Below are 23,382 nucleotides of genomic sequence, written 5' to 3'. Positions count from 1 at the left end.
TTGGTTAGTGTGATGAGTGGGAGGGATCTCGGTGTTTTTCACCATATCCTATTGGCTGGCCAAGTTACAGGGCGTTGAGATTGGCCTATAGGAGTACAGATGTAGAAAATACCACAGGCTTCCACCAATCAGTGGGCGAGAAAGTAGCTCCGTTCCCCGCCTCATCTCTGTAACCGTGTCCTGTTGACCTCATGGAGTTACGCAATTTAATAGCAGACTGTTTGTTAGGCAAAATGCATGTTTGATGGGATTAAGGTTTTTCTGGTTCTGCTCAGTAGATGTTTAAATATTCATTACCATCACTGTGTTCTTTGTACCGTTTAAATGTAATATTTGTTGTGTTGCACATTGTCTGAAAACAATAAGCATTGGTTTTAAATATTTTGTGATTATTGTTAAGGTCGTTATCATTTAAAATATTTAAAGTTGAAAGATCTTAAATACCCAAATTAGGATTTCTAATCCTTTAAACCAACATGAATAACCTTCAAATTTCCAAAACTTTCCCCCATGGGTTTCGTGCTTCAAGATTAGCTGTTTTATTTTAACAATTCTCAGCTGTGAGCCTGTGAGAGTACTGTCAGGGTGGAACATATTTTGTGGAAAGAAGAAAAAAAAGTATTCAAGCAAATCATAAATTGTATGGTTTTAACCAGGGCAAGACACCTTTCTTAGAAGTGGGAAATCGTTCACATTTAGATGCCCAATTATTAAAAATCTTGAAGGAATATCAAAACAGCCAGTAGAAATACACGGTTTTATTTTTGTTTCCAGTAGCTGAGAAACAGGATTTGTGGTTGGAAATCAAATTGCATTGAAAAAGCAAAATCTCAAAAGCCCCATCCCCTGAAGCCTCTAATTGGCTAATTTATACCTATGGTACAGTTGAAATAATGTACTACACTGCATTAAGGAAAACATCCCTGATTGCTTTATAAGAGAAAGAAAAAAAGTTACATCATCTAAGTATCCTGCTCTCGGTCAAGTAAAACAAATAAAAAGTACAATTATATATTAATAAACAACAAGTCTACTACTAATAAAGTCTTAATCTCAGTGTTGCTGCAAAGCAAATGTGCACAATCTACCAGCCTTGCTGAGGAGATCAGAGATAATAGAAAGGCCATCAACCAAAAGGAAATACATCAACTTTTTGCTTCTTTTTTTTGAAGGCAACCCCCCCCCCCCAACATATACAAGATCTATCAGAAAAGAGCAATATGATTGTATTATGGTTATGGTACTTGATTTGAAACTGACCATAAGATGCCAGATGAGGAATGACATTGATTTTTCATGTTCTGTTGCCACTGTTGTGATCTGTATGTGACAGTCAGTTCCGTGATGCAAGAAAGCAATTAGTGTGTCTAGCGCGGTCAACTACATCTGTCTATTACTCATTACTCTAATTTTTCAGTGCTAGTCTCCTACATTGGCTAAAAATGTTACATAAGCAATGAAAGACACACCTTGACCTGAAGACCTTTCTGAGCATCTAAAGCATTGTTAACCATAGATTATTTATTTGTATTTTTTTAAACTAGGCCACCATACAGTTTACATCAGGAGTGTCCAATCCTGCTCCATGAATACTAGAGACTTCCAGGCAGGCGTGTTGATGCAAGTTGAAACTCTGCAGGACAGTGGTCCTCCAGGACTGAGTTTGGACACCCCTGGTTTACATATTTTCTTTTTCTTTCATATTATAAAAGACATTTAATCTACACACTTAACCAAAGATTACCTGCTTATTTAAATAATTTTAGATGTTGCTACTCTGCTTTAAATTACAAAACTATTAATTTCAGAAGATATTAAGCAGGTGACAACATAAAAAAAAAAAAACGAAAAAAAAAAACTAATGTCAGTGTCTTTGAGCCAGCAGAGGACACTAGTGTATTGCTTTGCAATATTCTTATCCCCTATGAACATATAGAAGAACTAGTATTTTGTGAAATGCGCCACCTGCTGGAATCAGTGATATGAGTTTGAGGCAAACAAAATTCTTAAATCCTAATTACAGTAGCAACTCCTCTGAGATTTAAATGGATCAAACTTTAAATCCTGTCTGGCAACTCAGAACACACAGTTTGAAATGGAGGGAGGGGAATGAATAGGACAACAGATCTCTAGAGGTAAGAGACAAGTTGAGCTGGCAAAGCAAGATCCAGGAGCTGGGTGTCACCCAGTGCTTCAAAACCCAGACAATGCTAACTATCAAAAAGTGAAAAGAGAAGGACAGAGCAATAGGACAGATAAGGTTAATTATGTAATCGAACAGGTAAAATGGAGAATAGCATAATTGGAAGGCAAAGGGAGACTGAGTTTACTGTTGAGAGGAAGCAGACAGAGAGAGAAAGCGGCAGCAAGCAAGTTGGAGACAAACAGAAAATGATTAGGTGTACAATCTCAGCAAAGGTCCTTCTCAGCAAATGTCAACTTTGGTCAACCCTAAAAGACTACATTCAATCCACTTTAGTTAAATAAAACGAAAGAAAATAGAGAACAGGACAGATTCGCAACACCTGAGGAAGAGAGTCATAACTTGGGAGAATGGGACACAGTAAGATAGATAGTACAGGATGTTTAAATAAAGTTCTCTTTATTGATAATTGTCTTTCAAAAAAGACACTAAAAAAACACACATAGTAAGCAAAGAATTTCAAAGCTTTTGTTGTGATCCAACTACAAAAAAAAAAAAAAAAAGAAAAAGAAAAGGAAAAAAATAAGTAAAAAGTTCCAACATGATTGATTGTTTTAAATCACTGGATCTCTAAATGGAAATTATGCACCTGTGACAGTCTCTCTCTACCTCACGCTTTCTCTGCACATCCATTCTCCCTGCGTGTGTGTATACATTTATCACATTTCACTCAGACTGGCTCTCTAACTAATGCAGGATGTGCAAGTTCTGTGTTTAAAACAATGCAGGAGGGTGTCAGGACATAAACAGTGAGGGGGACTTCACCCGCACCTCTCGACCGGCCCCCTTTGACCCCTCTGTGTCTCAATCTTTCCCAGAGCCTGGCTGGGAGTTCAAATGTAGACTTCGTCAGAGGCTCCCTGACAGAGACAGGTGGAGAGATGGGGGCAATGAGCGGTGGAGGGGAAGGGAAGGATGGGTGGAAAGACAAACACAAAGAGCCTAACAAACATAACCGATGCTCACACACGCAGTCTCATATATATATATATATATATATATATATATATATATATATATATATATATATATATATATATATATATATATATACACACATTTGTAAAGTTACATGAAGAAAAGAAAAAAAAATATTAAAAAAGAAAGAGAGAGAAAAGGACTTCAACCCTGGGTACTGTTTTGCTTTATAGCCATTTGGAGATGGAAAGAAAGAAGGGAGGTAGAGAAAGAGTAGGGAGAGAACAGGGAATTTTCAGGAGAGACGACGTTGGGGGTGGAGGGATCATCCAGCGGGTGTTATTTCTTGGCTTTTCCACCCTTGGCTGAATTTCGCGGTGGGGTGACTGGACGTCCTGAGCCCATTCCACCTCCTCCACCGTAGTACAGCTTCTTATCAGCTGGCTTAAGGATCTGAGAAAAAGACAGAGGACGAGAGTGAGCAACGGCGCACGACAGCTCACAGACTTCCAAATATAGCCACGTCCTCCCACAGAGAGAGCGCTTTGGTGCATATAAGCTCCGTTTCAAAATCTAGCGAGCTACCTACATAGGGACCATCCTAACCACCATAGAACCTCACAACTGACTAATTCAAAACCCTCTACATAGGTAGTACCTCTGTGTGAGAGACTTGATTAACAATTGATTTGAATGCAGTTTGACATTAGCAATACAAAACTACAGATTTTTAACTATGCCAGCTTCTTTAGCTATTTTCATAGCAAAAACTTTTTTTTATTGAAATAGAAACTGGAAGATATTTAAGGCCCATTTCCCCCCCAAATTATAAAAATAAATTAACTTGATTAAAAATCACTACAATAATGACAGACAAATGTGCCTCGTTTCCCCACCATTTTGCTAATATGACTGCACATTTAGAATGAGCAATCTTAGATGGTAGTATAATTAGGTTGCCTAGTTTTTTTTTGTCTTTATGCTGAGAGCGAGCCCATGATGCCTTAAAAAGCATCTGTAGGCAGTGCACTAGGTTTTAGAACAGAACAATAGAATCACTGTAAACACAGAGAACAAATGTTCTGGAGATGACCTAATGCAAATCTACAGAGGAAGTTGGCCAGACCGTCAAATTATACTTTATGTATTTGCAGAGAAACTGGAAAGCCTTGTAATCAGGTATAGGCAAAAGACAGGGAGGAAAATGACAGCTCATGTCTTACCTGGAAGGAACACATGAGTGTCTCATCCACACTCATCATGGCCCCGGCGTTATCAAACTCGCCACAGTAGTTGGGAGCGGAGAACAGGGTGACTAACTGTCTCTTCGCAAAAAACTCATAACCATCCTCCACCACCTGCACAAGATGATAACGTCACATTTTGAAGTCTATTAATGTTACAAGGCTTTGTTAAAGCATTCCTACAACAGCAGAACATATACTAACCTGATGTGCCCTGCATATTAGGTCCATGTCATGTTTGTGAAGAAATTTGGCCACCACGTCTGCACCGAAGGTGAAGGACACACCACGGTCATTCTCTCCCCAACCTAGCACGTCTTTGTCTGGGTCGGCCCAAAGCAGGTCACACAGCAGCCCCTGGTCAGGCACATCCGTGGGCCGCATGACGCGCCGCACCTGCTCCATTGACTGCAGGTCTGGAGAGAGGCCTGGAGCAGGAAACAATTCATTATATTTTCACAGTGCATTTTTAGGGAGCATCTTTTTCTTTTGTGCATCCAGACACTGTGGGGCTGCAAAACACCACATTTCTAAACAGCTTTACAAGCAAGATGAAGAAATCATGTCAGAATCCTTCAATACAGATTGGTGATTTGAATTTAAATGAGAGAAGGTCTTAACATGTCTCCTATAAAAAGCTTAAGTTTTAAAATGTTTTATAACAAAATTAAATATAATTTTAGAAACATTTAGGACAAATATTTAGTAAAACACCATTAATATTTCTTACTTTCAATAGAACACATGACTAAAAGTAAAGGATTACAATTCAATAAGTGAAATGTCATTTCCGTAACCATGATTCAGGATTCAGTGAACTGAATCAGTAAAGGACCCTAGTGAAAAAAACCTACACCCAAAGGTATTTAAAATACATTTATTTCATACTAAGTATACTACAAATCCATGAATATATTTACTGACATATCGCTTAAGACTTACTGATATAAATATAATCAACTTTATTTGGATCACTTTATTGTACAATGCACATTTCTTGATATTAAACCTTAAAATTGGTTTAATATCACTATTAGTAAGGATAGTATGATCCCTGTATAATATCAGTCTTTAAAATGCAAGATTATTTCAAAGGGGTCATCGGACGCCCATTTTCCACAAGTTGGTATGATTCTTTAGGGTCTTCATGTAAAGTTTGTAACATACTTTGGTTAAAATTCCTCAATGGTTGTGTAAAACACCCTTTTTACCTCCTCAAAAACAGCTCTGTTCACAGTGACCCGTCACAGTGACCCGCTTTAAATGATAATGAGCAACTGCTCACCCCACCCCTCTCTTTCATGGTGAGTGTCAACACAAGACACGTAAAGTGCTGCCTTGGCGGACAGTATACAAATGGCTGAGGGCGGACGGTATACAAATGGCTGAGGGCGGAAATATGCTAATACGGGACAGTCCGTCAGTGGTCGTGGGTGGAGCATGAGCAATATGACATCATATTGCTCAAATCCAAACGGCTTGATTATTGAGAGCGTTTAGGCTTTTAATAAAACAAAAAAAGGAGTGAATGGATTTTTTTTTTTTTCATTGTATGGTGGTTGTGTCCACACACTGCAGAGACACATTTATATGTAAACACCATATTAAAGTAAATTTTGCATCCAATGAACCCTTTAAAGTATACTTGCAATAGTTCCACTATAGCACAAATATACTTAAAGCTGCAGTCCCTAGTTTTTCTCTTTGTCGCCATCGCCATCTCCATCTCCATGTAATTCGTGGAATTATCAACTTTACTCTTTTTTTTTATTTTTTCTGTAGCCACTCTGAAGTCCGAAGTCTTTTGCATTTTACAACGGGTGAATCTCCAGTTGTCACTTTTTTTTGTCGTTTGAACCTTTCTGGATCCGCCATCAAATTGATAAGTTTAATTATATCAAGTCCTGTGAGAAAAGGCTATAAATCTCCACCTTCAACATCCTCGCGCACAATATAGTCTACTAGCCGAGACACCTTTGTGTACAGATGTGACGTAATGACGCAAAGACATGCTCAAATTTCCTGTGGAAGTCCACCAGTACCACTGGAATTAAAACATTATTACAAGCTTACCGTTTTGAATTGAGCTAAGGCAAGCAGATAGTTTTGAACACTGGCTGGTTATGTACTTTATTAGGTTGCCTAGTGCCTAGCATGATGCAAATTTATTTTGGATAAGCTGCAGCTTACGGACTGCAGCTTTAAGTATATCTTTAGTTGAACTTCAGCACTATTTCCAGATAACTAAAGTGCATTAAGAACAAAATTTGTTGTTCCAATTTAAGTATAGACTGAAGTATAACAATTTAGTATATCAACAGTACAATTGTAGAGCATTTATATTAAGTACATAAATATGTAAATGTATTTGTAGAATACTTTACAAAATAAATGTATTTCAAATACATTTTAGCATATAAATTTTTCACTAGGGGAATCAGACCAAAAACTCAAAGAGTCTTTATGAGAATAAAGAACCAGTTTTTTTGTGTGAATCAGACTACACTAGTCACGCCACATTTCCTGTATTGTTTTGAGCTCAGTCAGTAAAACAAAAAAAACAAAAAAAAAATCCATTCAGACTGCACGCTCACAAACCAGTAATAATTTGTATTTGTTACTGTGGTGGTAGATTAGTAGTGCAGGAAATGCTGGTTGTTTGTGCCGTTTCTCCCATGTATGCATTCATGACATCAATCAATAGTTTTAGTGAACCCCTTAAGTTTAAGCTGCATAAAGCAATCTTTATATGAGCACTCCATCTGGATCTTTATGTTTAAAACAGTTCATATTTATTGCATTTCATTGCTAAGCACAGCAGATATTTTGAGGATATGATGAAAATCACAAAAGAAAAAAACGAATCAATTACGGTTCATTTCCAGAGCAGATTACTGCCACATCATTTGCAAAACCACACTAGCTTAAATGAAGTGTACACAAAACTCTGTCTTTTTATGAGGACTCTAGTTAGACCCCTGGTGTGTCGTTGAGATTTTGTGCCAATCAAATGAACCAAACTTTATGGTCTCCCAGTCATATGGCTATAAACAGCTATATTTAACTTATCCAGGGAAATTGCAAAGTCAATACAGGAGTTATGGCAGAACATTAAAATTGCCATGGGGACAGAAGACCTCTGCCTGCACTCACCTCCATGGCAACAGAAGATCTTCTCGTCTACAATGGCAGCCACAGGTAAACAATTGAAACAGTCTGTGAAGGTCTTCCACAGCTTAATGTTATACCGTCGCTTACCTTAGAGGACAGAAAAAAATAGCTTATGAGCATTCAAAATCATGAAATGTGTATATAGGAAAGGCATCATAAGTATTTATGAAGATGTAATTAGGGCTGGGCGATATGTAAAAATGTTTTGTTTTTTTATATAATTGCCTTAAACAAATACCGCAATATCCAATTATATTGTCTATCCTATAGGCCGACGGATTAAGTTCACTTAAGAAAAAACTGACTGCTTTTACGGGCATATTTGGACAATTGTGTGTGTGTGTGTGTATATTTGTCCGTGCACTATATGAGAGCTGGGTTTTGCGCAGCAAGAAAACAGCACGCATCCAGAAGTGTTCTCTTTGGCACGTCTTGCGCTTAAATAATATCAAGAACTGGAATCGATTTTCTATTCCTAACCCTACTAGCTGCTAGCCTATAGAAAATATTTAATTCATGCTATTGCATGTGAATAAATGTGTGTATGGTAACTATGCGGCTATGTGAATTATATAGGTCATTATCGTATATTGTCGATGATCGTCTGGTAACTGACTGTTATAATCAACATCGAGACACTTGCAAGACATCGTCGATATACGATAATATTGTCAAATCGCCCAGCCCTAGTTGTAAGAGATCAAATTCAGAATTTATACTGATACCTACACTCATCATAGAAGCCATATATACGGTTGATAGAGGCGCACTCGTGGTTGCCACGCAGAAGGAAGAAGTTTTCAGGATATTTGACTTTGTAGGCCAACAGGAGGCAAATGGTCTCTAGAGACTGTTTCCCTCTATCCACATAGTCCCCCAGGAACAAGTAGTTGCTTTCAGGAGGAAAGCCCCCATACTCAAAGAGACGAAGAAGGTCATAGTACTGGCCATGAACATCACCTGCACATGCAACAGAAAAAAAAAATTATGTTCAGTATAATAATTTAATTAATTTAATAATATCCACTAATTTAGATCTGAATTCCTTTAAAGGGGTCATATGATGCAATTTCCTGTTTTCCTTTTTCTTTAGTGTGTTATGTAGCTATTTGTGCATGTATAAGATCTGCAGATTTACAAAGCTCAAAGTCTCAAACCCAGAGATATACTTTGTAAAAGTTAAGGCTCAGCCAAATCTACAACAGACTGTTTCCAGAACCTGGGAGAGAACAAGGCTGGCTGTGCACAAAGGCTGATTCTAAAAAGTGGGGCAATTCCATCTTTGCAAGTACAGTCTGGCACTTCTAACTCAGACACAGCACAGTAAGTATTTTTTAATATGGATAAATTATTTTGAGTTTTGAGCAGTATAGAGTAGCGCTTGTTTGTCATTTCTACAATAACAAATGCAGACATGGTTTTATGTTTACATAATGTTCTCTCCCCCGTAGCGCGGCGTGTAAAAAGACAGTATAAGTCATTATAATCAACAATTATGTCCCCAATGAAATAAAACCACACCAATCTGATATGTTCTGGTCCAGTTAGGCTGGCAAAGTTGATCGATCAGCTTGGTCATCTGCATTTTCCGGATCAGTTTCGATCTCAAATTGATAAGGTAGTATCGACATTATCACCTGTCGTAATTGCAATGGGAGCTGATTTTCCAAATATGGTAAGGGGCGTGACATTTTCGTCACTCGCTTGAGGTATTCGGGCCAATCTGGATTGCTGGCCAATCAGAGCACACCGCATTTTTCAGAACGATGAGCTTTGTAAAAATCTACGCGTTTCAAAAAGGCAGGGCATAGAGGAGCAATAATAATGTACAGTATGTGTAAAATAATGACTTTTTTGAAACCTAAAACCGCATTGCATTAAACCAAATACACAAAATAATGTTCTTTTTAGAACCGTCATATGACCCCTTTAAGGTTTTCCATGATCGTGGGAACCCTGTAGGACAAACATACCACAGATCTTGAGCGGTGCTTCCAGCTCCAGCAGGATCGGCTGGCTGAGGAAAATTTCTCGGGATTTGAGACAGAGGCCACGGATTTCACTCTCTGTCAGCTGTACGTTCTTGCCTGGCCTGGAGCCTTTAACTGGAAGAAGCACAAAAGAGACAAAATGAGAATAGTAGGAATCAGGCCAAAACAAACAAAAAGCAAATGTGCCAGATTAGATCCAGTTATCAGAAAATAAGTGCTTTTTTTAAAACTAGGAAGAGCTAGAGGATGAGAGGCTCTCTGAAGTGATGGGATGTACAGAAAAGTGACGCACAGACGTCAGCGCACTCAAACACTAGATCATGTGTCTCTGCTGAAACAGGAACCCCAACCGCACAAGACCCAGCAAAGGCATTTACAGAATTTAGCAGGTTTGTTAAAGCAGTCCTTAGCGTTTCACTTAGTCCACACTAGCACAACCGCACATATGGCTTTTATAAACCACATTGCGTGGTAAAGATATTTATTTTCCGAGGCACAGCTGCTCAGTGTTAAAGATCATATGCAATTTAAGATAGATTAAAAATTGCAGATATATTTAAATATTCACAACAACAACAAAAAAAAACAGGGGTCAACAGACCCCCCTCCCACCCCACCCCCCACACACACAAAAAAAGCCCCAAAGAGATTTGCTGGCCTGCTGTGACGGAAGGCTTGCAGGGTCTAAACAGACTGTCATCTCACACAACACAGACCTGTGGTATTATTCAAACATGCCCTTTTAGATTGGCAGCATGCCGTGCTGTTCGAGAGTTTAGCTGGCAGCAGCAGATGAAAGAAAGCACATATGATGCATCTGGAAAGGAAAAATATTGCCACCTATTTGAACAGGGCTGAAGCGGCCATCTCCGAGGTCACAATGGGCAAAAATCTGAAATGCACCTGTGCATGGGATTCAGAACATAAAAATAAGCATCCCTGCAGTTGTAGTCAAGCCATTGTTGGGTTTTAAATATACATTTCACATGGCTTCCTTCAGGAATGAAATATTGTAGCATACACAGAGCGTATCCTGGTGACTCACATAATCGGGCAGTTATGCAAGGATTTGGAAGATGGCTCATTTGTGCACAATCACAAAATCAATCCAACCAGGCTACACCTCTAAATAAATGTTTAAAGAATGCTGCTTTACACAAATTAACCAAGGACACAAATAGTCAGTACTGAAATGTTATGAAATCTCAATGCCCACATCATACAAACTGAACAATGTTACCGCCAAAACAATTTTACAGTGCATGACAAAATGTTTCTTTGCATCCACCCATCTCTACAGAAGATGTCTCATTCAACGTGACAGTCCACAGAGAAAAACAGCTGGCTGACTGAGTGTTCACCCACACTGAATACATATTCGTGCAGCTGTTTAAAAGACACCCACAGCACACTTCACAGTGGAAAGTGAAAAATTCCTGCATGCCATGCAGTGTCACATTACTAAAATATCAGAGCATACCACTGAAATTTCACAATACCAATTTACATACCAAAGCAACAATTACTTAATTTTTAACCTAATGATATAACTTCAATTTGAAATTTAAACTTAAATTACATCAATCACTATGATACATCACTATTTTGACCAAGTAGCTGCCATTAAAGCATGTACTGTATACTACAATTCAAACGTTTTTTTCTTTAAAGAAGTTAATTTTATGCAGGAAAGACATTATAAAAGACTCACATTTTGAATAAACTGTTCTTTTGAACTTTCCATTAATCAAAGAATCCTGAAAAAAAATTCAGTTTGCAAAAAAATTAAATTAAGCAGCCCAAGTTTTCAACATTAATACCAAAATAATTGCTCTTGAGCACCGAATCAGCATATGTGTGACACTGAAGGCTGGAGTAATGAATGGCTGCTGAAAATTCAGCTCTGCCAAAAAAAATAAAAAATTATATATATATATAAGATCAAATAAATGCAGCCTGGGTGAGCATGAGAGGTTAATTTTTTTTTTTTTTTTATCATACAGACTTCTAACTACTTAATGTCGCTTTTTTTTTTACCATGAGGATTCTTCAAATATGCATGCTACGACACTGACACTGAATTCAGTCTGTATACGATGCTTCTAATACTGCAGAAAGATTGTATGCATTATGAAGATGTATTATAAGAATTGAAAAACTATTGTTACATTTCCTTTATTTTAATATCGATTTGGTATTGAACCAACTAGTGTGTTGGACATTGTGTGCCATTTATTTGCACAAGATCTATATTCACCTTCCCTTGGGTTTATTGTTTGTACATTTTGATAATGCATATTGTATGGTTGCTACTACTTTGTCACGAACAGCGTGTGTTTGCATCAAAGTTACCTGGGAAGTTACATTTCACTTTCTCCCCTGCACAACAAAGGAGAGATAATACACTGAATTTGACTTTCATATTAGGGAACAAGCACTTCACTTTTTTTGTTACTGAAACCTGACGCTAACTACCTTGGTTTCATTTTAATAGAGGACTTTTGAGCAAACAAATCAGATGATGTGCACCAAACATGCACCAATGGTGTGGTATTACACTTAGGAGGGGTCTCAAAAAAGGAGGCCTTTAAGGTTTCAGCACTTGAGTGATCTGAGGGCCAGGACGGTGACCGGAAGCCTGTCAGCTCAGCCAGTGAAAAGTGGGTATAAATAGGATCTTGCTGCTCGTCACTTTAAACCCAGATTAAGGCCGGCTAATGCCCTAACAGCACTTGCTCTAAAGTTAGTCACGGGGCCAATAAGCATCACAGAGCTTAGACCCAACACAAGGTTGGGGGTGGACCTATACGACAAACAAACAAATAAACCACTCAAACAATAACCACAGGTGTTCTAGTTAGGTGTGCTAAATTCCATAAATAAGTAGAAAAACAGTAGTGCAGAGAACAGTTCAACCACCCACCAAATAGGGGGTGTACTTGGTTGATAAATAAACCACTTGAACGGTAGCTCGTAGGTGTGTTAAGTTCTTTAAATAATCACAGAGAACAACAAAGGCAATCAAATTTAACTACAAGTTTGCATCTAGCCGTCTCATGCGATTGGTAAATAGTCATGCTAACAGTCCAGTGCTTAATCGTAATAATGAAGACGGTCATCACATGGACATCCATGCGTTTTCCCTCGGAATCTGCAAGTTCTCAGAGGTGATACCCTCTACACTTAATCCAATGAAGGCAATGAGATAGAGGGACAATCTGAGGAGAAGAAAACAACTTATTTATGTGATACCTCAACAGAATGGCAAATGTTAGCAGATGCTGGGAAAACACAGCAACCAGCATAAAACAACCAAAAGCAATAGTCTACGTGCAAAAGTTTCCTTCATGTCACCTGTAATCAGTACAATTGATTTTCCGTTGGTTGGCCATGAGGCTTTGGGAGTTTGGGCACAACAGCGCTGCAGTATAGAACAGCATGAACCAAAAGGATCTAGACTTAAAAGCTGGAATCACTGAACATTCCAGTCTTAGGATCCGGATTTAAAAAAAAAAAAAAGGGTACTGCCTGTCAAAAGACACACCGCTGGGTTCATTAAAAGGGAGGATTAAGTTAAGTTATGTAACTTCTTGTAATTATTTCCAACCTACAAGCACAGTAACCCAAGTACACAAAAAACTTTGGTAAATAGGACACTCTGATACGTTCACTGTATTATACGTGTGTATTGTTGAGCACAACCTGCCTGCATACAGAGTCTGACCATATCTGCATGCCAGAGCAATGCGCTTTTCCCCCTACCCTCAAAATCACTGACAGCAACAACTTTGGTCCAGAGAACAGCATATCATACAGAGAACAGCATAAAAACAGTAGGGGTGTAATGATACATAAAACTGACGGTTCGGTATGTCCCGCGGTTTTGACGTCTCAGTTCGGTTCGGTGGGGTGGGGGGTGTAGAAAGGTAAAATTGTTTTTTTTTTTACAGTGGTTTAATGAACAAATTGTATCTTTGTCTTTAAAATAATTCCATTACAATTAAACATTTTGCAAGGATAAAAAAAAAAAAGGATCTGCTAATGCTGTAAACTATATAGGGAGCCCGCACATTACGGTAACATTAAAGGTTAACAACAGAGCCTAGACTTTTAGCCTAAATTCAGATGCTATTTATTTTTAGATATAAAAAGCAACACTCAATACATATGAAAACTGCACATAAGGCAGTTTTTGCATTAACTTATGTTTTTACTCTAATTCGTTTTTGAAATATAAAAATGTACACAGTTGCTGTCATTTTCATGACAGATATTTTAAACAAACATTAAATAATCAAGATATCATTAACAGGTTTTGTAAAATATAATATATAGGTTAATATACTACCCTACAAAGCAAAAAGGCAGTAACTGCATTTTTGGTCAAAAATTAGTTATTATCCTTTTCATGACATTCAAGGCATCCTTTGTTATGTGACAAAACATCTTATCTCAAATGTGTGTCGTTTTGGAGAAAAATGGTAATAGTTTTTGGAGAATCTGTAGTTACTGCCTTTTTCCTTGGTATGGTGCCACGTTTTTGGTAAGTAATACAAAGCAAATGTACAAAGCAAGAATACAGTAACTGCAAAATAGGGGGGTAAAATATCAAATTAAATATGAGGATTGATATGTACAAAGAGTAAGCTAATATAAAGTAACAAAACAGCCACATGTCCAATAATCTACCTACAACTACTTAGGCTGGATGACAGAATAACTTTAAAGTCATTTTTCTCAGTTCTGCACTCTGCGTAGTTATTGCCTTTTTGCTTTGTAGGGCAGTATAGTGCATTTATTTAGTGCAAGAGTTCATTTAGGAACCAACAAGCTGTTGACACTGAATGACTTAGTTAAATATAATGCTATGTGACGAACTGAGCTGTTTTATTGACGTCTTTCCGCTGCTGAAACACTGACTGATCGATTACACGAGTTATGATGCATTTCAGTAAGTATAGCCTACTGTATCTTTCAACATACCTTCAGGTGTCCATTCATGTTTAATCTATAACTGAGGAAGAGAATCGAAGCTTGAGCTTCACAATAGCAAAACACGAAGCTTGCTATTATATGGTGTTAATGGTGGTTAGGCTACAACGCTGTATTCGTGGTGTACACATGACATGAGGTCCATTGAGCCAGGGTTGGGCCGGGGTAGCAGGGTGGCGAGGCGTCTTCGGTATGCCAAGAGAGTATCGCGATACGTATCGTGGGTGGTGTATCGCGGTTTTTCGGTTCGGTTTGAATACCGTTACACCCCTAAAAACAGCATAAAAAATTCGATGTATTTTAGAGTTATTTACTACTTATGGACCAAAGTGCTGTCCATTAAAAGTTGAGTTGAGAACAGGAAAACATAACTCAGTCTCTACTCACTAAATATTCCCTACATTTATATAATGTCAGAGTAGATATGACCATTATAGGCACAATAAATTAATATATATAATATCTATATGAAATATGTAATATCTATAAAATAGCGATATCTGTGTAATCTGCAGAGCAGCCATAAAAAAAATATACTCAGGAGAATCAGGACTTCGGATGAAGGCATCAAGCTTTGAGGGAAAATAGGACAGCAGGATTACATAAGGAGATTTATATACAACTATTATCAGGCTTGTTTATTTATTTTTTACTGCGATTTGCAGAAAAAAAAACAAGGTTTACACAACCGTGCTGCCAACAAAACCCAAAGCCAATAGGTAAAAGGTATGATGTACATGGAAAATGTTTTCTTTGTGTGACTGTGTTTGTGTGTGTGTCTTTTCCTTTTATTACATATGAAAAATACTAAAGAGACATTCAATTTCATGCCAAATAAAAATCAAAACGGTTCAATCACTCTGGCAAAGGCAGACCAAACGACCCAGCACCATCAGTAATTGTGATGTCTAAACTTCACAACTACTCATATGAAGAGGCCCGTGGACACAGAATCTGCAAATACATGTAATTTTGTGGAATGGATTCAAATATGGCAAAATTTGTTAAATGGAGCTGAAAGCACAATGAAACAAGCCAAAAATATTTAATAAATTAATATGGGCGGAGATTTGCATGAATTTTTAGAATGATGAATTCCGCAGAAACTAAAGAGGTCTCTATGGAGTTCTAGGGGCTCAGATGCTGTGTGGGCCAGCTTACGACCTTACTTAACTTCTTTTGCTACGTAAACGGCTGGAAAGATGGTACATAGTTTACAAAACGGCCTGAAGCACTCTCATTTTGCAACACGCATGCTTGATGCGAGTCAGATATTTAATAAACTCCTTGCTTAGGTTTATTAAGCCCATCTGTGCTATGGTTCGCAATGTACCTCAGTAGGCATCAGTAAGCATTACATACAAAAGACATTTCTGATGCAGCTAAAGAGACGATGAACAAATTCTGTTCCTACTACCCAGAAGATCCTTACTTAAAACCTCAACCGGTAGCCTAATTACAACCAAGTATTTTATGAAATATTTCAACTTTGTAGAAATGAACATCAAATTGTAAAACAACACTACAGAAAAAAAGAAAAAAAAACCCTTGAACAACATTGGGCTTCCAAAAGAATTAAACTCTGTGGAAGGGCTAAAGTATTTACAATCAGTGTAAATGCATATAACTAAACATTTATGTACAGAAACGTTATCTTCAGATAATAAAACAGCTTAAATGTAGAATCTCCTAAGCAAAAAAGAAAGTGATCACGTTTTCAGCGACGTGTTGTGAAGGCCTCTATTGTGAAGATCACTTGGTAATACACTTCTACTAACTACATCCTCATTAGTTAAAGTAATCCTATTGCTGCAGGTTTTAATTAGACACAGGACTTCCCATGCTGAAACTGAAGATAAACAACTGGACACTGATAGAAATGAAAAGCACTTGGAAAAACTGGAACACCAGCACTAGTCATTGAATGAAATATTGGCCGATTTTCAACTCATAACATTATACGATTATGAAAAAAAAGAGCATACACTTGTCATCTATATATGTTCTTTATTATGACAGATATGTGACCGACTGTAAAATCGCAGGCAGCTTTTAGTAAATTAGTGTAACGTTAGACTGATTGTTGGCTAGTAACTGCTAATTCGCTCCACTTCCCCCGGCTTTTTTCAGAGCACAAAATATCATTAACAGTAACTACTATTCTATCATATACGACATAACGTTACATGCAAAACAAACACAAATGCAAAAGTATTTGATGGTTTTACACGTTTCGTTTCGGAGAAACAGTTCATTTTTAAAAGATATTTGAATTTCTTCTCACCTTCCAGGAGACGCTGTATTATGGAGTCAATGTTTAATTTGTCCGGCTCCGCCATTTTAGTGGATTTCTGTAGGGTTTATTCAAACAGGTCGAGTCTTCCGTTTTCTGTTATCTTGGTGGTTGGTCAAAAAATAAGGCCCCAATTCGAAAAAGCAAAGCGTATAAAAGATATCGTTATGGAAATGTGAATTTACTGGCTATATTTCCTTTGTCGTTTGGTTGATAGCTAACTGCTAACGCCGTTAGCCTGATGGCGCTAGCTATTGCCTACCCGTATTTAAACACCAGGAAATGGTTAATGTGGTACAAAAAAACGCCCAGATATACTCCTTCACCTCTTCTTTTGATTATTTTTATGTCCCGTGAACATCTAAAATATTCAAACTGTCCCTATTTTCCTTATCCTCACAACCCCCCTTCTCTCATCGTCTACGGAACTTTAAAAAAAGACCGTGTTGATGAAGAGCGAAATCAACGGAGACTGATAGAGCCCGCCTCCGCTTGTAAATGCAAGGAGATGATTGGCTTACATCTCACATTTGAACTGAGGGTGTGGTCATTCATTGGCTAATGTTCACTCACATCTCATTTCCAGAGTTCCACCCCGAGTTGTAAAGTAATGACGTCAATGAGGTGAAAAAGGAGAGAGCGGGTGAGGGGATGTTCATGTACTATGAAATTGCTGGCACTTATAATGTACTATAGGTTTAGGGACTATATGCTTTATGATAAATAATAGTTTAAGGTCACATTATTATATCGAGGCGCTCACACTGTGATTCAAATTGTTTAATGACAGGTTTCCTCATGTTTCTGGATTAATTTCTAACACACTAGCGCCCTCTATTAGACGTTACGGAACACCGCACCTCCTTTTTCTTGAGAGAGTTTCCCGTTTGCAAGTTGCACTGTTTGATTGCTGTAAAACAAAACAAATCACGGCGGGTCAGTTTCAGTTTAGTTTTCATTCTGGTGATGACGTTTTAAAGTTGTGTTAATATGTGTTACGGTGTTTGACCTGGGCACCTATTTTACACCATCATGTTTGACAATGAAGATTCTGCTCTATATTTAGATGAAAAAGGCTCAAATATTTTTGTGGCCATTTTCACAAACTATATTTTGTTTAAACTGCACAAACTGCAAATTGTATAATAATCTGATTTCTGAAGAGCTCTGACTCCTGACCTTCTTTTGCATAGAAGACAATTTCCCGCAACATAAAATAAGAGAAGACAATATTTTGTGCATTTTACTGACAACAACAGCTTAAAATAGCCACACAAAAAGCTGGGTTTTTGTTTTGTTTTTGTTGTTGTTTTCAGCCTGTTTTTAGTGAGGATTAATGCAATTCTTGTTGAAATATTTAATCTATTCTATAGAAAACAATTGTAGAATTAGTTTGAATACAACAAAAGCCAGATGTGTTTATAAGGCCTTATGGCCTATGTGACTACAGGTCAAGATGAGAAGTTTGTGCAACCACTGCAGTTTTTGCATATTTTCTAGTAAACACCAGACGAAGTGAATGAATAAGACGATTGTTAAGAGGTGTCGTGTGGAGGTGTCTTGCCTCTGGGAAGAGTTAATTGGCCTTGGAGAATGTTACATTTTGCATATGAAAGAGGGTTATACCATCAATTGGCAGAATGCCACAATTAGAGAGAAAGGAAAAAGATGTAGAACTTAATAGTGGGAAAACAGGAGGGGTGAATATTACCACACGTTATGTCACACTTGGTTATTGCGAAATTACAGATAAGATCAAGGTATAATAATTGCAAATTGTATAATAATCTGATTTCTGAAGAGCTCTGACTCCTGACCTTCTTTTGCATAGAAGACAATTTCCCGCAACATAAAATAAGAGAAGACATTTTTCACAACATTCTCAGCAGGCCAAGGTTATTTTTGTAAATGAAAACTGAAACTAAGACTTAAACTATTGGTCAAAAAACATTTTCGTAAACTGAAATAAAATAGATATTTCAACATAAATGAAAAACTAAAACTAAATTAAACTAACAACAGTTACTGAAAAACTAACTGAAATAAAATAATAATTAACAAAAATAGATAATCGTTTTCGTAATTAATAAGTTCTCATCCTGTAGGCCTACCGGAAAATCACGTTTTTCCATTCCATTCCACTACGCTACTTTGTTTTTCTAATAAAGGGATTGGGGGATGTAAAAAAACAAAGTGATTGTCAAAACATTTTAGTAACTAAACAGAATTTTATTAGGTTTAGTGGCAACATGTTACAATGTTTACATGGTACAATTTCTGGTAAGCTATGCTTTTTAATTATTTCAATTCAATTCAATTATTGTGATTTGATTTAATACTGACTCATCTGGATAAATATTAGGTAGGCTACACAAGATAGGCATTCATTTTTCTCAAGAAAAAAAACATCTCACCTAATGCTGCAAACATACAGAGATCCCTATCAGCTGGCAGTATTATTTAAGGTTAAAAATAACTAATTTATATTATTAAATATTATTATATATTATATATAATGCGTTTTTTTTATTATAATAACAACTTTATTAAATGATATAAATAAAAAAAATAAAAAATATGTAATATAGTAGCCTACACATATTTTAGCAAAATACTCTCTATAGCTCTTTTTTTCTAGCCAACTAATGTGCTAGCCTATATTATGGTCATCAAATGGCTTTCCTGAGGTAAATGTTATGTGACATAATTGTTCTCCAGCTGTTTTATTGACCCCTTTGATTGATTGGTCGATATTATGTATGAGGAATATATACATTTCGGTAAGTTGTACTGTATCTTGCAACAGTGTTCATTGGTGTATATTTACTATTAGCTAGAGATGATCGGTTCACGAACTTCACGTGCCGCTAGGGATCTGTCACGTCACATTTACAAGCGCCAAAACGGTATTTATTGTTTGAATTTCTAAATAAAAGTGACAGAATCTGAGAGCTGAGATTTTTTTATATCATAAGTAACCTGCTCTGTCTAGTCTGTCGGTGTCCGTGTCCTCTTTGTTTCGCGAATTTTCTGTGCGTGAGAAAATGGATGTGTGGCGTGCAGAGCGTGTGAAAGGTGTCAATTGCGTGTGTCCCACGGTAAATGCGTGAGAGTTGGCAGCTCTGGTAGGTCTACCTTAATTCCAGGTTAGATAACCATCTGATTTGAAACTTAATAAACAAGATAGCCTACCACACATTAGACACTGAGCAGAAAACGGAAAACACAAATATAGCATGTCTAGCCCACATAGACCTATAAGCATTTTCAGAGTAGAAGTAAACTAAATATCATGAATATGAGTAGTGAGTATGTCTACTATATATGATATTAAAAGAGACAATAGATAAAAAAAACCCATAAATGGATCAATACACGAATAATATGTTTGAAATCAGGCCCGGCTCCACGGGGGGGCCAGGGTGGGCCTGGCCCACCCAATCAGAAGCTTGGCCCACCCAATCAGAAGCTTGGCCCAACACCACATAACAGCCAATCACAAAATTGGTGCAATATTTAATCGCTGCTCTCACGCCACACACCATGTTCTTATGCAGTGAAACATATAGGCTACATCGCGGAGCAGAGGGGACACTGACAACGCGCTGACACACAGGCCAGACCAGGTTACTTTTGATATGAAACAAAGTCTCAACTTTCAAATTTGGTCATTTTGTTTACGAAATGTAAAAAATAAATACCGTTTTGTGGCTCTTTAATGTGCCTGACAGATCGCTGTAGAGTATCAGTTAAAGCTGCTAATGAACCGATCATCTCTTCCTTCTAGTTAATTTATATCATCAAATAAACATAAATGAACATAAGAAGGATGTTGTTTTAACCGCGGAAAGACGTCAGTAGTACACACGCCGTTATTCAAGTTCAAATCCTCCAACGTTAATCTACTCTCCTGACTGCTTTGTCGGACGCAAATGGCGGATTATGATTGGTCAGATCGCCTGTCAATCAAACTCCCTGCGAAGGGCCAATTCAGCTCCAGATATGTTATTTTCTGTTTTCTTCCCAACCCCCTTATCTCTTTTTCTCCGAGACAGCTCATTCACCTTTGAGGTAAACGGACGTGCTGAATTATGAAGCAATATAATGACAGTAACAGCCAATGAACTTTATTAGAACTTTTAGTGAACTTGATTACAAGTCATCTTCATGATGACTTGTAATCAAAAGTTACCACACTCTGTATCCTAATAAAACTCAACATGCACAGATTTATTGTTCCGAAAGGAAAACCTTGTGTTTTTAGCTCATGAAAAAGCAATAACACATGAACTGGACATGGGTGAGTTTGTAACAGAATTCTCTAAAATGAGTAGAAAGCTAATGTTGTAAATTATAGTGATATAAGTTGATCTTTTGTAAGACCTGCCCCGTTTTCCTCAAATCTAAAGTTACTAAACTGATACAAGATCTGTTGTGTTGTGTGGTAAAAAAAAAGATTCTAAATATAGCTTACATAAGAATATAAAAATAAAAATGTAAAAAATAACAAAAGCCAAAAATCTGTAATGTTATACTACATTAACAGACGTGAGAATAATTCTTAAGAAAAACAGCATTTCAGGTAAAATTTACATTTTTTGTTTGTAACAGTTTTCTAACAGCAAAAAAAAGTTTGTAATATATATATATATATATATATATATATATATATATATATATATTACAAACGCAAAAAGAGAGAATGTAAAAATAAACCTGTTAAACATTTTTATCTCTATATATAAAGTTACTAAATAGTTGCAAAACATGTACAAAAATATATACCCCCCCATTACACCCGGCCCACCTGGAACATCACTTGGCCCACCTTTCATCTCATATCTGGAGCCGGGCCTGTTTGAAATTATTTATCATAGAAATAACCATAAAAGAATCATCTTACACACATTATTATTTATTTATTTTCTTATACACCACATGTTTAACAAGATTTAATCTTTAATATGAATGAGTTTGAATGAATATTTTTTACTTTCATACTTTTGAGCTACATTTGTTTGGTTCTTTGTTCAATCTCAAACAATTATTTTATTTTTATTATTAAGAAGTTTGCACAAGTGTTAAACTGCGAACATTAAACTTTGCTGAAATTAAATGTCTTACATTTACATTTTACATTTATTCATTTAGCTGACGCTTCTATCCAAAGCGACTTACAATTGCTATATATGTCAGAGGTCGCACGCCTCTGGAGCAACTAGGGGTTAAGTGTCTTGCTCAGGGACACATTGGTGTCTCACAGTGGATTCGAACCCGGGTCTCTCACACCAAAGGCATGTGTCTTATCCATTGCGCCACTACCACCACCGCTCGTCTTGGAAGTGTTCTGTTAACTCTGCTAAACTACTAAAACCAAAACTAAATAGAAATGTGTCAATAGTCATAGCCAGTTAACTAATACATATTTCACCTATCTACAGACTTACAAAGAAAGAGAGAGAGAGAGAGAGAGAAAGAATCCGGTGTGAGCGGTTTAGTCCAAATTTTCTGAAGAATATGTAAATATAAACATTCATCAACTCACACATCAGTTGTGGTAAATGGAAGCTCAAGCATGTTCGCATAACGTACGAGAACCAATGAGGTTCTTTCTTGTGTTGCGCAGCACGTTTGAGCTTCCACAAGAGGTTTGTTATCGCACGTGAAGCAGGTTCAGTTGAGCTTCTGTTTATGTTTGCTAATCAGTGTTTATGTGAATAAAAGCCTAAATTCAATATTCATCATATAAAAAGATTGTGACTTCAGAAAATGTGGACTAAACTAAACCGCTCGATTCATATGGATTCGTTTTACGATCTCTTTATGGCCTTTTTGAAGCGTCAAAGTGCATGTGTAACTTGTGTAGCTGTCAATGGAGGGACAGAAATCTCTCAGATTTCATCAAAAAGATCTTCATTTGTGTTCTGAAGATGAACGAAAGTCTTACGGGATTGGAACGACATGAGGGTGAGTAATTAGCGACAGAATTTTCTTTTTTGGGTGAACTATCCCTTTAAGAAATGACTGTCTCATGTAGACTCAAGATTCTTTTCATTTTAGATTTTATCAATCAATGCATTTTTTAGGCATAACTAAAACTCATAGTCATTGTGTTTGCTGATGACATTTTCTAGATTTAACAGTAGAGCAATATTCACCGCAAGATTATTATTATTATTATTATGGGGGGGGGGGGTTGTTTTCGCAAAAAAAGAGAGGCACAATGATGAAATAAAAGTAAAATAACTAAAAATAACTTTAAATAAATGGTGTCATTGGAATTTTCCTCATATTTTTCTTTTCCAGCATCAGAATAGTGCTGTATATCAGTGCCTCATCAGCAATACTCTTAAGTTCACAAAAAAACAGACAAGAGAGAGACTGTGAGACCGAGAGTCGTGTCGTAATCTTTCTGATACCTTTCCTTCTCCTGGCTCTATTTTTGTTCCTTAAACTATGTCTTTTATCCAATCTCTTATTTACATAGTTTTTAAAGGAATCCATTCTTGCCAAACCCAGCTGTGTTATGACGACGTGTCTCCCAATCCCGATGTTTCATAATTTAAAGCC

General features: G+C 37.0%; 1 protein-coding gene and 1 long non-coding RNA gene across 2 annotated transcripts; one reads left to right on the top strand and one right to left on the bottom strand.

Annotated features, from left to right (window-relative positions):
- The first annotated feature begins 118 nt into the window (after positions 1-118).
- Positions 119-2,736, top strand: LOC309479601. The gene is made up of 2 exons (XR_014199328.1): positions 119-1,298; positions 1,363-2,736. It is a non-coding gene; the product is annotated as an uncharacterized lncRNA (long non-coding RNA).
- ppp1caa (protein phosphatase 1, catalytic subunit, alpha isozyme a) lies at positions 2,586-17,276 on the bottom strand. The gene is made up of 7 exons (XM_082143289.1): positions 16,804-17,276; positions 9,510-9,641; positions 8,266-8,496; positions 7,519-7,623; positions 4,570-4,793; positions 4,345-4,479; positions 2,586-3,574 (listed from the first exon to the last, which is right to left on the bottom strand). The coding sequence occupies exons 1-7, from the start codon at positions 16,856-16,858 to the stop codon at positions 3,461-3,463; spliced, it is 996 nt and encodes a 331-aa protein (XP_081999415.1). The 5' UTR covers positions 16,859-17,276; the 3' UTR covers positions 2,586-3,460.
- Between the last annotated feature and the right edge of the window lie 6,106 nt (positions 17,277-23,382).

Source organism: Leuciscus leuciscus (genome assembly GCF_965113295.1).
Source record: "Leuciscus leuciscus genome assembly, chromosome: 1".
Classification (NCBI taxonomy): Eukaryota; Metazoa; Chordata; class Actinopteri; order Cypriniformes; family Leuciscidae; genus Leuciscus; species Leuciscus leuciscus.
This window is presented reverse-complemented; position numbering and strand designations above follow the sequence as displayed.

Bases quoted from the DNA above. Each gene is read 5' to 3' on its own strand.
- ppp1caa (XM_082143289.1), bottom strand. From the start codon at position 16,858: ATGGCGGAGCCGGACAAATTAAACATTGACTCCATAATACAGCGTCTC. The intron at 8,497-9,509 runs GTATGTTTGTCC...TTGCATGTGCAG, and splicing joins AGCACCGCTCAAGATCTGTG to GTGATGTTCATGGCCAGTAC. The intron at 7,624-8,265 runs GTAGGTATCAGT...CTGTCCTCTAAG, and splicing joins ATATGGCTTCTATGATGAGT to GTAAGCGACGGTATAACATT.